General features: G+C 30.9%; 1 protein-coding gene across 1 annotated transcript in view; it reads left to right on the top strand.

The window, feature by feature from the left end:
* LOC134727742 (uncharacterized) overlaps window positions 1-16,067 on the top strand; it is a 74,298-nt gene that overhangs the window by 19,766 nt on the left and 38,465 nt on the right. Inside the window, exons 5-6 of the mRNA XM_063592129.1 lie at window positions 1,066-1,167; window positions 12,894-12,995. Of these exons, the coding sequence (XP_063448199.1) occupies window positions 1,066-1,167; window positions 12,894-12,995 (204 nt within the window). The remainder of the gene's footprint in view (window positions 1-1,065; window positions 1,168-12,893; window positions 12,996-16,067) is intronic.

Raw genomic sequence — 16,067 nt, 5'->3', positions numbered from 1 at the left:
TTGATTATTAACCGTATGTAGCAACTGAGGTTATTTGAAATTTCAGCGGTAACGATTTATGTATCATGTTCAATTCATTATCAAAATAAAAAGGTAACTTTTGTGCGTACATTGATAAGTTTAAGCTTGAAGTAAATTATTATAAGTTATACATCTAGGAAAAACATCATATCTGATGTCCAGATAATGTTCCCGGTATTTTCTTTTCCAACCTTCCCACTATACATAAGGTTGTCAAGGAAAAACAGAAGATGCAGACAAATCAAAAGATTGTTAACGTATTGATATCGACATATCCTCTATATATCTTTCATATGCCATTTATTTTTTTTATTTTGACAATCTTTTCATGATGCAGCTTAGTTGCTTTCTTTTCCTTTGTATCTGCCATGACAAATATAAATAACCTGATAAGTAACCTGATGAGTACAGACGAAACTCCAAACATTGCAATGTTTATAAATATCAAAAACCAGAAAAAATTCGTATGCCATAGTAAATGTGTTTGTATTTTGAACCCAACATTTTGTTTACCAATATTTCTATGTAAGATGTATGTTTTGTCAAAATATATAGCGTGTCTTTTTTATTCGTTTGCAAACAGTTTAACATAAATTTGTATATGCATTCATAATAAATAGCCTTTCGTTCTTTTCATATAGTTTTTTTTTTTTTCAAAATGAATTATCCGAAATAGCACTAACAGCATTTATTGAAAAGTCAATTGCCTTTCTGCTGATTTACTGTGCATATTCATTGTTTCTGTCTTCAATAAATTAGGTGTTATTTAATGTGGCAAATGGAAAGTTTTTGAGGTTCGTGTTGTTTATTTTTTCAGTTTTTTTTGTAGTTTGTCGTAGGTAGTTCTCTTTTCTATTGTGTTGCCGGTTTCAGGTCGACTTATGAATCCACAATTGCTGGTGTAAAACTTGTATTCATAAGTGTGCGTGTATAATAAACGTAGATTGTATCAAGTTGCAGAAGAAGTTATCAAAGGAGTGACTTCTATGCGAACATTGTAAGATACATGTAAGTACTGTGAACTATTCAAATTTTCTGTTTCAGGACGGTGACACTCTTTTACAATTAGCTGTTCAAAGACAAAATATAGAATTAGTCGAATTGTTATTAGAAAGAACAACCATAGATCCAGCGGAAAAAGATAAGGTATGAAGTGTTATATTTGCTTAAATAGCCAACAGTTTGCAGTCGGTAATAGTACTTTATTATAGGAAAGACAATTCAAACTGAATGTCCACAGAGTATTGCCAATGTCATCAGAATCTCGAATACACTTAAAAATACCAATGGGTAAAGCATAAGCTATGTATTAACACAAGAAGAATTATAACGTATGAACATCGGGTCAACTTGTCTGTTTCTTCCAGATAGTTGTTTTTACTTGGGAGACCTTATTTGTCTAGTTAAATTCCCTTCGTGTTATTATTCTTAAAACAATTAGAATGAATAAACTTACAGTGTAAACAAAGTGCAAAATCAGATATTTCATTTTCACTGTCATTCGCCAGTATTACTCATTGTGGAATAAAGGATGATTGGAAAGCATTCTTTTTTTTTCCTTTTTGAAAATACAAAATAATTTATTTCAATCATTTGTGATTAATTTGTGTCAAAACTGATGTCCACACAATATTACTTGTACATACATTATAAAAATCAACTCAAATCAAATATACATCAGTGCAAATATCTTCTATAAATGACTACAGTTCATAAATCATTCACAAAAAAAAAGGATTGATACACGCACACAACCCAAAAAGTTCTCGGAGTGAACTAAAGTGCCCTTGTTATTATTTATAGCCTCTGATGCAGTTTTTTGCCTTCTTTGTTTAAGACCAAAAATGTTTGATACAAGAAGGTAAAATAGAATGCAAGCATGAACACATGATCAAGACCAAGAAGAATATTTTTCATTGTTATATATATCAAAACAGAATTTGTATTAGCTTAGAACTGACTTACTTTAATAAGCTCAAACCTGTAAAATTTGTGTGATTGAGGCTGAATTCGCTTTAATTTCTTTAAAACAAAAAGAATCTCGATTCATGTCAATTTCACATGAAAAATTTAACGTGAATTTCACGTGAATCAGTATTTCACGATCAATTCACGTGAATTACGTGTATAAGCTAGAATAACGTGAAATTCATGATAATTTCACATTAAATTCATGTGAACAAAATTTGCACCAGCAATTGTGGATTCAGACAAGTTGACGCGATAAAATGCGTTTTTTTTCTTTTCGAAAATACAAAATAATTTATTTCAATCGTTTGTGATTGGTTTGTGTCAAAACTGATGACCACACAATATGACTTGTACATACATTATAAAAATATACATCAATGCAAATATCTTCTATAAATGACCACAGTCCATAAATCATTCACAAAAAAAGGATTGATACTCGCACACAACCCAAAAAGTTATCGGAGTGAATTTAAGTGCCCTGTTTATAATGTAAAGCCTCTGATGCAGTTTTTTGCCTTCTTTATTTAAGACCAAAACATGTTGGATACAAGAAGGAAAAATAGAATGCAAGCATGAACACATTATCAAGACCAAGAAGAATATTTTTCATGCTTATATAAATCAAAACAGAATTTGTATTAGCTTAGAACTGACTTACTTTAATAAGCTCAAACCTGTGAAATTTGTATGATTGAGGCTGAATTCACTTTTATTTCTTAAAAAACAAAAAGAATCTCGATTCATGTGAATTTCACATGAAAAATTTTACGTGAATTTCGTGTATAAGCTCAGTTAACGTGAAATTCATGCTAATTTCACATTAAATTCATGTGAACTAAATTTGCAAAATATTTAAACACACTGTGTGGCCATACATTACTATGATCTCCTTTCAACTCTACAGTAGGTACATTCGACTGCTTGAAAACTTTTCGTATTTTCTTTATTATAATAGCTGAAAAAGATAAGCAATATTACCAAAGTGACATTTTAACGCATAACACTGACAACGCCATAACAAATATAGAAAAAACGACAAAACGAATAGCCTTCAACACACTACAAAGAAAATTAAAGGTCATCAGCCTGGTCAAAGGCTAAAGCAGGTCTATTATCCACTCTACTCCGTCCCTCCGTCCGCAAAAAAACACACTATCATCAATGTTGAGTTTCAGCGAGTAACCAATTTTTAATTCTGTCATAAAGGCTCTCTTTGTTTGACAATAGTTTGAAATTTTACAACCCTCATTGTATAATGAATTTGTGAATCATGTTTCGAGTGATCTAGATAACAAAAACTAACATATCCAGGTCAGTTGTATCCTTTGTTGACAGTTGAATTGAATTGATTAGATCAACATGGTGACATTAACTGAAATAGTCAAAGAAAAGACATGCCTATAACTTTGAAATAAACAGCATAATACAAATATAGGCAACTTCATAAAAAAAGCAGAATATTCTAATTTATTAATCCAAATAATTTTGTGTCAAAAGTAAACGATTTATTGATTGGTTCAAAGAAAGTCTTTTAGTAACCGTGATTGTTTTAAGTTATATTCTGTCAAAGTTTAATCATCAGCGACGATGTTTTTGAAGTATACAGTGACATCGTGGCAACGTGTAACGCTAAAACACTGTTTGGCACGCCGTATCAAAAGCTTCAAAGTTTATCTGCCTTTTTTTTAATAATTGCAAATTTGTAAGCTTACTAAACAGATACTTAAAATCTGCAATAAGTTATCTCTTACAATAAACACAATGCAGCAATGATTAATAGATTGCCCCTTAATTTTCAGAACAAGCTGGTAATGGGTACATTGTTTGCGTCTTCTGAAGAGCTTCTTGTGCTTTATTTTAAAAATATTTCTAAAGAGGAAAAGGTCATATTTTGAAATGGATAACAATGAATAATTGCAGTACTTTTTGAGGGGGAAAGGGGGGAGGGTGGAATTGGTGTTGTGATTTTACTCGAAATTAAGTTGAAGAGTAAGATCATAATCGTCATAATCGTTGCTGTTTTTTGTTTTTCTGAAATCATCAAAGGTATGCTTATTTGAATATATTTATTGATTAATTCTAGAATGCATACTCTACCTTATTTCTAAAAAAAAAAGTAACAAGAATAGTCTTAATTGTTCATGATTTGGTTAATTTTTTCAAAAGTTAGATTTTTTTCGAAACTTTTTTTTTTCTGACATATTCAACATATGTTTGGACATTTTTGATGAAATTCTAAATTTTAAGTCTATCAACCTCAGCGATAACTTCCATTGCTTTCTAAACGGCATTACTTTTTTGCGGTAGCTTATGAAAAAAATGTACTATTTGAACCTTTGCGTAGTAACCATCAACTCAATGTTGATTCATCATCATTAGTTCCCACTTTACAAATCAACATAATACGAACAGGGACGTACATAAATCAAAAATGATGAATAAGTATTCACAGCGTCTGCATCTCCGAAAATCAGTTGCTAGTGAGCAATGATGGCATAAAAAGAAAAGTAAACATAATTCAAAATTTTATTTAGTTGGAATCATTTTACCGATTTGTGAATAATCATCAAAATGATAATGCTTATAGTTATCAAAGGTACCAGGATTATAATGTTATACGCCAGACGCGCGTTTCGTCTACATAATACTCATCAGTGATGCTCAGATGAAATTAAGTACAAAGTTGAACCCAATTTCCAAGCCGATGTGCCAAATACGCTAAGGTTATCTATTCCGGAGCTAAAGGACTTCGGGGAACCATGATATTAGATAAAACAATTACCTATGTAAAACTAGAGAAAGGGAGAAGATCCCGAAGTAAATAGGGAAACAGAAATTCTGCTCATTTACAACAGAGTTTAGAATTTTCGTGTGTGAAGTAGAGTTTAATTCTACCTGCAATAAAAGGAATTTTATATATTAGCCTGTTGAATGAATGAAGACATTTATTGTGAAAACGTTTCGCATTTATGCTTTTAGATGTTGCAATTTGAGATGCAATTCTACCTGATATTATTTCTTAGAACATAAGCAGGTTTTTTCTCAACGATAGACGTTGTTGTTTCCCGATTATTTATAGTAAGACTTTTACATATAGCCTTCAATCATTCATTCTCGGCGTATATTTTACAGGGAATCTGGTCATACTTAGTTCAACTTTGCATAATTGCTTGTTTTGTGGGTTGATCTGTCATAGCTTCAACACAATGACCTAATTTAGATGGCATTACTGCATCTTAATCCAATCCATATTTAGCCTTTTAGATTGTAAGAATTATCTCAAATCCTACTTGTCAACAATAATGCCATTTTGGTTTATAACTTTCATATTTGTGTGCATACGTTCTATATTTAGAGTGTATTGATTTATTTGATCTATTTCAGAGTACAGTCTTGATTGAACAGATGATTATGTTGATCATTTATAGTATCGGTTCGATTTTCATGTCTTACATGTACATTGTTGTTAAATGGAGAATATCATACCCTAGCCGAATGTGGAAGCTACATTTTGTAGCATTTGATAGTAAATGGAATTAGATAACATTTTGTTGGTTTTCATTTGATATTGATGGGGGATTGAGTCTTAAGTTATAAATAATTATAAATAAGTTTTTTATCCCTGTGGTAGTTTTCTTTGGGCAAAACAATGGATTATATATGGAAACAATTACATCATTTAAAATAAATAAGTATAAGGCGGTAAACCGTTTGTTATGTCTCAACGACCTATTCAGTCATTTGCTTTTCACCATTTCATTTTTACAGTTTTACATTTAGTTAGACGTTTTTTTTAATTCATGTTAAATATGTTGTTTCCAATTGAGAAACTTATAGAAATATATCACGGAAATAATAGAAATCCACCTATAAAATAGGTTTAACTTATTTTCATTGTGATATGTCTTTTAACTGTACGATAAGAGTATTAAAGTTCAAATATGTGTTATAAAAGCTACATAATATAGAATATCGATTATTCAAAGCGATCCATTTTTAGTATAGAAGCGATGCATTGTCTCTGATTTGGCATTCATTTCTGATGTAGAATTTTCGAAAATGCGAAGAATTTTTATTGTAGATTAATGTGATAATTAGACTTGCAACAAATGAAAAGCTTATATGATTGCTTTAAAATTTAGTTGATGACTTGTATATGTCTATAAAAACTGGTTGGCCATTTAAACGTTTTCCCACAGTATTGACATGTGTGAATTGTATTGCCATGTTTTCCTGCTTTGTGATTCGATCGGCCTTTTTAAATTTGAAAATTCATGATTAAACAAATAATACTGTTGCTTTTTGTTGTTTTCTTTGTACATATTGATTTAAATTATGTTTGATAAAAAATGACTTCTCGCATTTCTCAAATTTATAAGGCTTGTTTGTTGACATGGCCATCAAAGTGCTCTTTTTATGCGACCGCAATTTTTTTTGGTACGTATATTACTATGATGCCGTCATCGTCTGCATCGTCCAAAGACACATTTGGTTTCCGGACAATACCTTCAATTTAAGTGAATGGATCTATATAAAAGAATGTTCATTACCACAAAACGAAGGTTGGGATACTTTTGGTGATGATGATTCCTATCGTTTAGGAATAAGGGGCATAAAGAAGCATTCTTTTTAGTTTCAGGATAATAACTTGTGTATAAGAATTTCGATTGCTCTGAAATTGTACCACAGTGTTCAATACTACAAGAAGAAGGTTGGGATTAATTTTGGGGGTTATGGTACTAACAGTTTAGGAATGAAGGGACAAAAACAATCATGCTTGTAGTTTCCAGACAATAACTTGTGTTTAAGTGTAAGGCTCTCTCTTAAATTGTTCTTCAAGGTTCATTACCATAAAGGAAAGGCTGGGATCTGATGTTGATGGTTACTGATCCTAGAAGGAATACAAAATGTTAGGGTCGTGTTCGAATTTTTTTAAGAGGTCCATATCTTTTTTATAGTTGTTTTTTTTTTAATTTCAATTTTTTTTAAAGTTCCAAGAAAAAACATTCAGTTGTACAGTATTGGGCATACAACTTGTAAGATCTTCGACCACATTTACCTTGTGTCAGAAACCTATATAACGTCACAAAGGAGAAGGGGCATTTAGGCCTGGATTTGGCCAAAAAAATAAATGTTTGATATCTATTTCAAATTGGCACATAATGTTTAGAAATGAATAGGTTCAAGAAATATAAAAGAAAAACATAAAGATTTTTACCTGTTGACGTCACAACTTCGTCATAATATGTATTTTTTTTTCAAAAAATGATGAAAATTACAGATTTTATGTAGTTTTCCATCTTTATTTCTGTTATGGAAACATTATGCACAGACAAGAAACAACAAAATAATTTAACAGAAGCTTTGTTATTACTATTGATATGATTTAACCAAATATAAAGTTGTTTCTTGGATGCACACATACTTTTTCAATCTAAACTATACATAAAATTTGATGAAAAACAAGGAAAATAACGAAATTTTACAAAATATGCAAAATAAATCATGATTTGTTGCCATGGAAACTTGTTCAATGTCAAATGTGTTTTGTTTCTCTGAGTACCTTGTACTGTATTCAGTTATTTCAGAAAACATATGATTACTTTTAAATTTGAAGTAATTTTAGGGCCAAATGAGGGCCCTATTGTCCCTACTCCTTTGATCACAATCCAAATTCGAATACTAGTATTATAAAGCTCTAATATTGTGTCTAAATTTGCCCCAATTGTTCAGAGTTCGACCTCTGTGGTCGTATAAGGCTGCGGCCAACGAAGCATTTTTAATATTTTTCTTCAAAAATTATGTGATTTAAAGTTCCTGTTACTTTTAACATATGGTAAGTCAGGCCAGTAAAGACGTATCCAGGGGGGGGCGGCTAGAAAAAAGGGTTTCTCAATGCTATCAGTTTTTATGCTCATTGAGGAGTCTTAAAAAAAGAAATAAAGTTAAAAAGAGGGGTCTTCATACCAATGCACTTGGTCTTTATACCAAGTGCATTGGTATAAAGACCAAGTTCATTGGTATGAAGACCCCCCTTTTTAACTTTATTTCTTTTTTTCTGTTATTCACTTGCCTCCTCTACTGTTGAGCCCCAAAATGCTTCAATATAAAAAAAGATGTGGTATGATTGCCAATGAGACAAATATCCACAGAAGACCAAAATGACACAGACATTAACAACTATGTGTCACCGTACGGCCTTCAACAATGAGCAAAGCCCATACCGCATAGTCAGCTATAAAAGGCCCCGATAAGACAATGTAAAACAATTCAAACGCGAAAAATCAACGGCCTTGTTTATGTGAAAAAATTAACTAAAAACAAATATTTAACATATAAACAAACGACAACACCTGAATTACAGGCCTGACTTGGGACAGGCACATACATAAATAATGTGGCGGGGTTAAACATGTTAGCGGGATCCCTTCCCTGCCTCCTAACCTGGGACAGTGGTTTAACAGTACAACATAAGAACGAACTATAAAAATCAGTTGAAAAGGCTTAACTCATCAGATAGACATCAATGTACATATCCTGAGGGAAAGATAGTTTCAAGCTCGATTGTTGCTTGAATTTATTTACTGTATAAAATGAAACGACATGTGACAACTATCCCAAGTTTTTAAAGCGTGAAATAGAAGTCAAGATGTGTAGAACAAACTTTTTCTGTCAAAAATCTTCCTATATCTATATACTAATAAAGTTGCATTGTTACATGATGTACGTAATGTAGAGTACCCTTGATTCTACGGCAGAGGTCGAACCTTGAATAGTTTGGGGTAAGTATGTACACAACATTCAAGTCAGACGTGTTTGATGAAATAAAAAAAAATGTTGAGACCTTTTGGACTTCAATTTGGACCATTTCAATGACTTGGACAAAAATCCAAAAAAATCCCAAATTTAAAACAATGAGCTGAGATTCAGTATGCAAAAGAAATCCAAATATTCAATTGTTGGTGAAATCCAAACGAATTTATTTCTATACAGTTTGGATCCCACAAACTTGTAAAATGGGCCAAAAATTAAACACAATCGGCCTACCAAAGAACCTCAAGTTTTATTTTGCACCATGTGAACCAATTTAAAACCGGACCCAAAATAAAAAAAATCTTACTTCACGGTTAGATTTAGCATATTAAACCATTGAAATTGGTCAATAAGTGATTTATAAAAAAATATAAAAAAAGTGTTGTTGTTTTTTTTATTCCATTTTATCCCATTCTATACCGATAGACATGATAGATGAACGTATTTAGTGATGAAGTGTCGTAGCATTGGATTTTGATTTTCCCTATATACATTGTATTCAATGTAATTTAGTACCCTCTTGGAACATTTTAAATGAAGTCAATGGCATATATACTTTATTTCACATTTTCTGATGTATATATTCAATTTCTATCTAGTTGAGTTTTTTTTTTTTTTTTTTTAAATCTATGGACTGGTCATTTACTGAATGATCCTTGACCTTAATATGTTTTCATTAATTTAAAAACACTTTCAAGTCTTAAATGATCAACATCTTGTTATATTATGACTACAATGTGTTATATTTGAAATAAATATCAATTCTATTGAATTTATTGGAGTGTTCAATCAAACTTTCCCTCTCAAGGTCATCATTATGAAATCCTAAATTAGTGTTTGAGCAAGTCGGCTGAATAGGAATTTAATGCAGAAAAATAAATAAAATTTATACAGTGAAAATGCACCGCATATACAATACTAATGAATCGCTCTACAGCGAAAATGAAAGTAAAGTATCATTATTCAACAGTAAACATTACTCGCACAAAAATAGCATCATATTGGATTCAATTCAATATGGACAAACTGAATAAAAAAACCTATTCTACTTTATACAACATTAGTAATTGTGTTGAAATAATAAATATGTTTCTGCAACTACATCTTTTCTGCTAGTGTTTAATTACTTGCACGAGTTGTTAGTAAAACGTCATTAATATTCACCTATTTTGGTACATGTATATATTTCACGTATGGATGGCTATTGGTGCGATAAAACCCCGTTATCATCTCTTACTTTGCCTTAAAAATGTACTAGTATTATTTATCACTGAACATATACGTGTGAACTATTTTACTTTATTTTCTTCAAAATTTATATGTTTTTCGTCTGTTTATTTACCATTCTACATCAGAAATGTTCGGCATATACAGTGAAAATGGTATTTTAGGATCCGCACTTTACATACACTGCAAAATGAAGTCGGAGAGTTCATCGTAAAGTCCCTCATAATCAATATGTAGCTTATGTTATTATAAAGGCGTAAACCAAAACCATTTTTTCTAAAAAAAAATAAAATGGGCAAATAAAATACTCTTGTAATTTTTTGTTTCAAGAAGCGATATATAGTTGTTGTAAGTGGTTAAATGAAAAAACAATGGATATAAAAACATGGGTACACTCGATGTCAATTATTTAAAAAGTTAATTAGCAGAATTTTGAGTTGCAAATCGTGATTCTGATGATAACAATCTTTATATGAGATAGTATGATGGTCAAAAGTCTAAATATGTTCCATACATAACCGGATCTATGAGTTGGGTGAAATTAACATAGTTACCGTATCTGAATTATACATAGAAAACACATATTCATGATAGTTAACTTTGATGAACCGTTCAAATCACTCTCCTGCACAGACTCTTATATTTAGGTGGCCTTCATTTTAACGTATGCATATCGGGTCAACTTGTATGTTTCTTTCAGATGTTATTTTGAATGGCCTGACAATGTACCTGTCTAGTTAAGTTCTTCTCATCTTGCAATTAGCATAACAGAGATTGGAAATACCTTTTGCTTTTGTTCTGATTATTAGGTCTTTCAATTTGTCCGTCGAAAAACCATTTGCTTTTGTTCGGATAATAAGGTCTTTCCACTTTTCCTTGGAAATACTTTTTGCAGTACTATTGCTTTAATTCTGATTATTACTTGATTTCTTCCTCCGAATATTTTTTCTTGCTCAGAATTGTTGTTTCACAGGCGGCGCTTAGATTCTTGGTTTACGGTATTAAACAGTGTATATGCTTTTTAAACAGTCCCTGTTTAACCAAACACATATTCTTGTACGAGTTATCTCCTCGAGCACTGTTTTCCTTGTGTCTTCTGCTCCTTCAAAACCGTAAAAGACAAATTTATGTTACCAATTCTGTCGTTATATCTTCATGCGGAACATTAAACTGAAGCTATCCGGGGACTCCATATGCCAGTTATTCCCCCACCCCTGATATTAAATATTAAGAGTATGGTAATATACTTTATTAACAAAATATAAGAGCGTGGGTGACTTTTTAGATTCACACATTCGCTGTAACTTCTTATTACAGTGTTTGGTGTGGTTGAGCTTTTTTACTTTCCGTTTTGCAATTTCTATGAAGTTTGGTATTTTTGTTACTTTCTGGTACTTTTTAAAGTCATAGGATCTTTAAAATCGGGTTGCAGAAATATTGCATGTACCTTGAAGAAAGTCACAAAGAAAAGAACTTTTATAACCAGAAGTAGCCATTTACTTTTCTACCGTCATTTTAGCGAAGGTAAAAATGAATCATATTTTTTGGGAAAACAGCCAAAACTTTTCTATTATCAGTCACCAGAATTAACATATTAAACCAAAATTTAATATGTTCGAATCAAAATATGAGAGAGACTTTTAAATGTTCTCTTTACATTTGGTTTCTAATTTTCTTAAGTTTTTTGGTATTTTTCTTCAAAATGTTATGTGTCAAACTTTGATACAAGAATTATTATCCCAAATATTCCTGATACTCATGTATAACACATATTGGTTATTTACCGTATTTAGCAAACTGAGGTTATTTGAAATTTCAGCAGTTAGGATTTATGTATGATTTTCAATTGATTATCAAAATCAAAAGGTAACTTTATTGCGTACATTGCGAAACTTAAAGTACATTATTATAAGTTATACATCCAGGAGAATTATCATATCTGATGTCCAGATAAAGTTCCTGGTATTTTCTTTTCCAAATTTCCTAATATACATAAGGTTGTCAAGGAAAAACAGAAGATATGCAGACAAATCAAGAGATTGTTAACGTATGGATATCGACTTATCTTATATATATCTTTCATATGTGATTTATTTTTTATTTTTAATAAATACAATCAATTAGCTTAGTTGCTTTTCTTTTCCTTTGTACCTGCCATGAAAAATATAAATAACCTGATGAGTCAAATAATAAGGAGTACAGACGAGACTCCTAACCTTGCAATGTTTAGAAACATGAAAATTCAGAAGAAATCTAATGCTATAGTAAATGTTTTGGTATTTTGAACCCAACATTTTGTTTACCAATATTTCTATTTAAGATGCATGTTTTGTCAATAAATAAAGCGTGTCTTTTTTTTATTCTTTAGCAAACAGTTTGACATAAATTTGTATATGCATTCGTAATACATAGCCTTTCGTTCATTTCATATTGTTTGTTTTTTTTCAAAATGAAGTTTCTGAAATACCACTAACAGCATTTATTGAAAAGTAAATTGCCCTACTGCTGATTTATTGTGCATATTCATTGTTTTCTGTCTTTAGTAAATTAGGTGTTATTTAATGTGGCAAATGGAAAGTTTTTGAGGTTCGTGTTGTTTATTTTTCAGTTCTTTTTGTAGTTTGTCGTAGGTAGTTGTCTGTTTTTTTGTCGTTTTGTTCTCTTTTCTATGGTTTTGTCGGTTTTAGGTCGACTTATGAATCCACAATTGCTGGTGTAAAATTTGTATTCATAAGTGTGCGTGTATAATAAACTTAGATTGTATCAAGTTGCAGAAGAAGTTATCAAAGGAGTGACTTCTATGCGAACATTGTAAGATATATGTAAGTACTGTGAACTATTCAACTTTTCTATTTCAGTACGGTAACACTCTTTTACATTTAGCTGTTCAAGGAGAACGTATAGATTTAGTCAAATTGTTATTAGAAAGAACAACCATAGATCCAGCGGAAAAAAATAAGGTATGAAGTGTTATATTTGCTAAAATAGCCAACAGTTTGCAGTCGGTAATAGTACTTTATTATAGGAAAGACAATTCAAACTAAATGTCTACAGAGTATTGTCAATATAATCAGAATCTCAAATATACTTAAAAATATCAATGGGTAAAGCATAAGCCATGTATTAAAACAAAAATAATTATAACGTATGAATATCGGGTCAACTTGTCTGTTTCTTCCAGATAGTTGTTTTACTTGGATGACCTTATTTGTCTAGTTTTATTCCCTTCGTGTTATTATTCTTAAAAAAATTAGAATGAATAAACTTACAGCGTATACAAAGTGCAAAATCAGATCTTTCATTTTCACTGTCATTCACCAGTATTACTATTGTAGAATAAAGGATGATTGGAAAAAATGCGTTTTTTTTCCTTTTTGAAAATACAAAATAATTTATTTTATAACAAAATATACATCAGTGCAAATATCTTCTATAAATGAACACAGTCCATAAGTCATTCACAAAAAAGGATTGATACACGCACACAACCCAAAAAGTTATCGGAGTGAACTAAAGTGCCCTGTTTATTATTTATAGCCTCTGATGCAGTTTTTTTGCCTTCTTTGTTTAAGACCAACACAAGTTGGATACAAGAAGGTAAAATAGAATGCAAGTATGAACACATGATCAAGACCAAGAAGAATATTTTTAATGCTTATATATATCAAAACAGAATTTGCATTAGCTTAGAACGGACTTACTTTAATAAGCTCAAACCTGTGAAATTTGTGTGATTGAGGCTGAATTCACTTTATTTTTGTAAAACATAAAGAATCTCGATTCATGTTAATTTCACATGAAAAATTTGACGTGATTTTCACGTGAATAAGAATTTCACATGAACTTCACGTGAAATTACATGTATAAACACGATTAACGTGAAATTCATGTTAATTTTACATTAAATTCATGTGAACAAAGTTTGAAAAATACTCAAAACATTGCGTGTGTCCATACATAACTATGATTTCCATTCAACTCTACATTAGGTACACTCGACTGTCTGAAAACTTTTCGTATTTTCTTTATTATAATAGCTGAGAACGAGAAGCAATATTATCAAAGAGACATGTTAACGCATAAAATTGACATCGCCATAACAAAAATATGAAAAACGGCAAAACGCATAGCCTTCAACATGTTCAATACACTACAAAGAAAATTAAAGATCATCAGCCTGGTCTAAGGCTAAAACAGGTCTATTATCCATTCTACTCCGTCCCTCTGTCCGGAAAAAACACACTTTCATCAATGTTGAGTTTCAGCGAGTAAGCGATTTTTAATTCTGTCATAAAGCCACTTCTTGTTTGGTATTAGTTTGAAATTTTACAACACTCTTTGTATAAGGGAGTGATCCAGATCAAAATATGATATAGTCTGATGGTCGAAATATTCAACTTACATAATCAGGTCAGTTGTATCCTTTGTTGTTAGTTAAATTGAATTGATTAGATCAAACAGGTGACATTAAATGAAATAGTCAAAGAAAATACATGCCTATAACTTTGAAATAAACAGCATAATAAAAATATAGTCAACTTCATAAAAAAGGCAAAATATTCTAATTTATTAATCCAATAATTTTGTGTCAAAAGTAAACGATTTATTGATTGATTAAAAGAAAGTCTTTTAGTAACCGTGATTGTTTTAAGTTATATCCTGTCAAAGTTCAATCATCAGCGACGATGTTTTTGAAGTATACAATGATATCGTGACAACGTATAACGCTATAACACTGTTTGGCACGCCGTATCAAAAGCTTCAAAGTTTATCTGCCATTTTCTTAATTGTTGCAAATTATTAAGCGTATTTAACAGATACCTACAATCTGCAATCATTTTTCTCTTTTCTTACAATAAACACAATGCAGCAATGATTAATAGATTGCCCCTTAATTTTCAGAACAAGCTGGTACTGATTACATTGTTTTTGTCTGAAGAGCCTACTTGTGCTTTATTTCTAAAATTGTACTAAAGAGGAAAAGGTCATATTTTGAAATGGATAACAATGAATAATTGCAGTACTTTTTTAGGGGGAGGGGGAGGGGGGGGGGCTAGAAATTGGTGTTGTGATTTTACTGAAATTAAGTTGTAGAGTAAGATCATAATCGTCAGCTCATGTACGTTGCTGTTTTTTTGTGTTTCTGAAATCATCAAAGTTATGCTCATTTCAATATATCTATAAATTGATTCTAGAATGATTACTCTAACTTATTTCTTAAAAAAAAAAATAACAATTGTTCATGCTTTGGTTAAATTTTTTAAAAGTAAGATTTTTTTCAGGAAGTTTCCTTTTTTCTAGCATGTTCAACATAGGTTTGGACATTTTTGATTAATTTCTAAATTTTTAGTCTATAAACCTCAGCATTCACTTCCATTGCTTTCAAAACGGCATTTATTTTTTGCGGAGGCTTAGTCTCATGCGAGTTTCATATGAAAAAAATGTACTAATTGAACCTTTGCGTAATAACCATCAAACTCAATGTTGATTCATCATCATTAGTTCCCATGTTTCAAATCAACATAATACGAAGAAGGACGTACAGAAATCAAAAATGATGAATAAGCAATCACAGCGTCTGCATCTCTCAAAATCAGTTGCTAGTGAGCAATGATGGCATAAAAAGAAAAGAAAACATAATTCAAAATTTGATTTAGTTGGAATCATTTTACCGATTTGTGAATAATCATCAAAAGGATAATGCTAATAGTTATCAAAGGTACCAGGATTATAATGTAGTACGTCAAACGCGCGTTTCGTCTACATAAGACTCATCGGTGATGTGCAGATGAAAATAATTTTAAAGCCAAACAAGTACAAATTTGAATAGCATTCAGCACCCAAAATCCAAACAGATGTGCCAAATACGACAAGTTGTCTTTTCCTGAGCTAAAGGACTTCAGGAAACCATGATATTAGATCAAACAATTATTCATGTAAAAATAGAGAAAGGGAAACGATCCCAACGTAAATTAATAAATAAGGAAATTCTGCTCATTTACAATGAAGTTTAGAATTTTCGTGTGTGTAGT

The sequence above is a fragment of the Mytilus trossulus genome, chromosome 8 (genome assembly GCF_036588685.1).
Source record: "Mytilus trossulus isolate FHL-02 chromosome 8, PNRI_Mtr1.1.1.hap1, whole genome shotgun sequence".
NCBI classification, from domain to species: Eukaryota; Metazoa; Mollusca; class Bivalvia; order Mytilida; family Mytilidae; genus Mytilus; species Mytilus trossulus.
The sequence above is the reverse complement of the archived record's forward strand: the minus strand, read 5'-3'. Positions and strand labels throughout refer to the sequence as shown.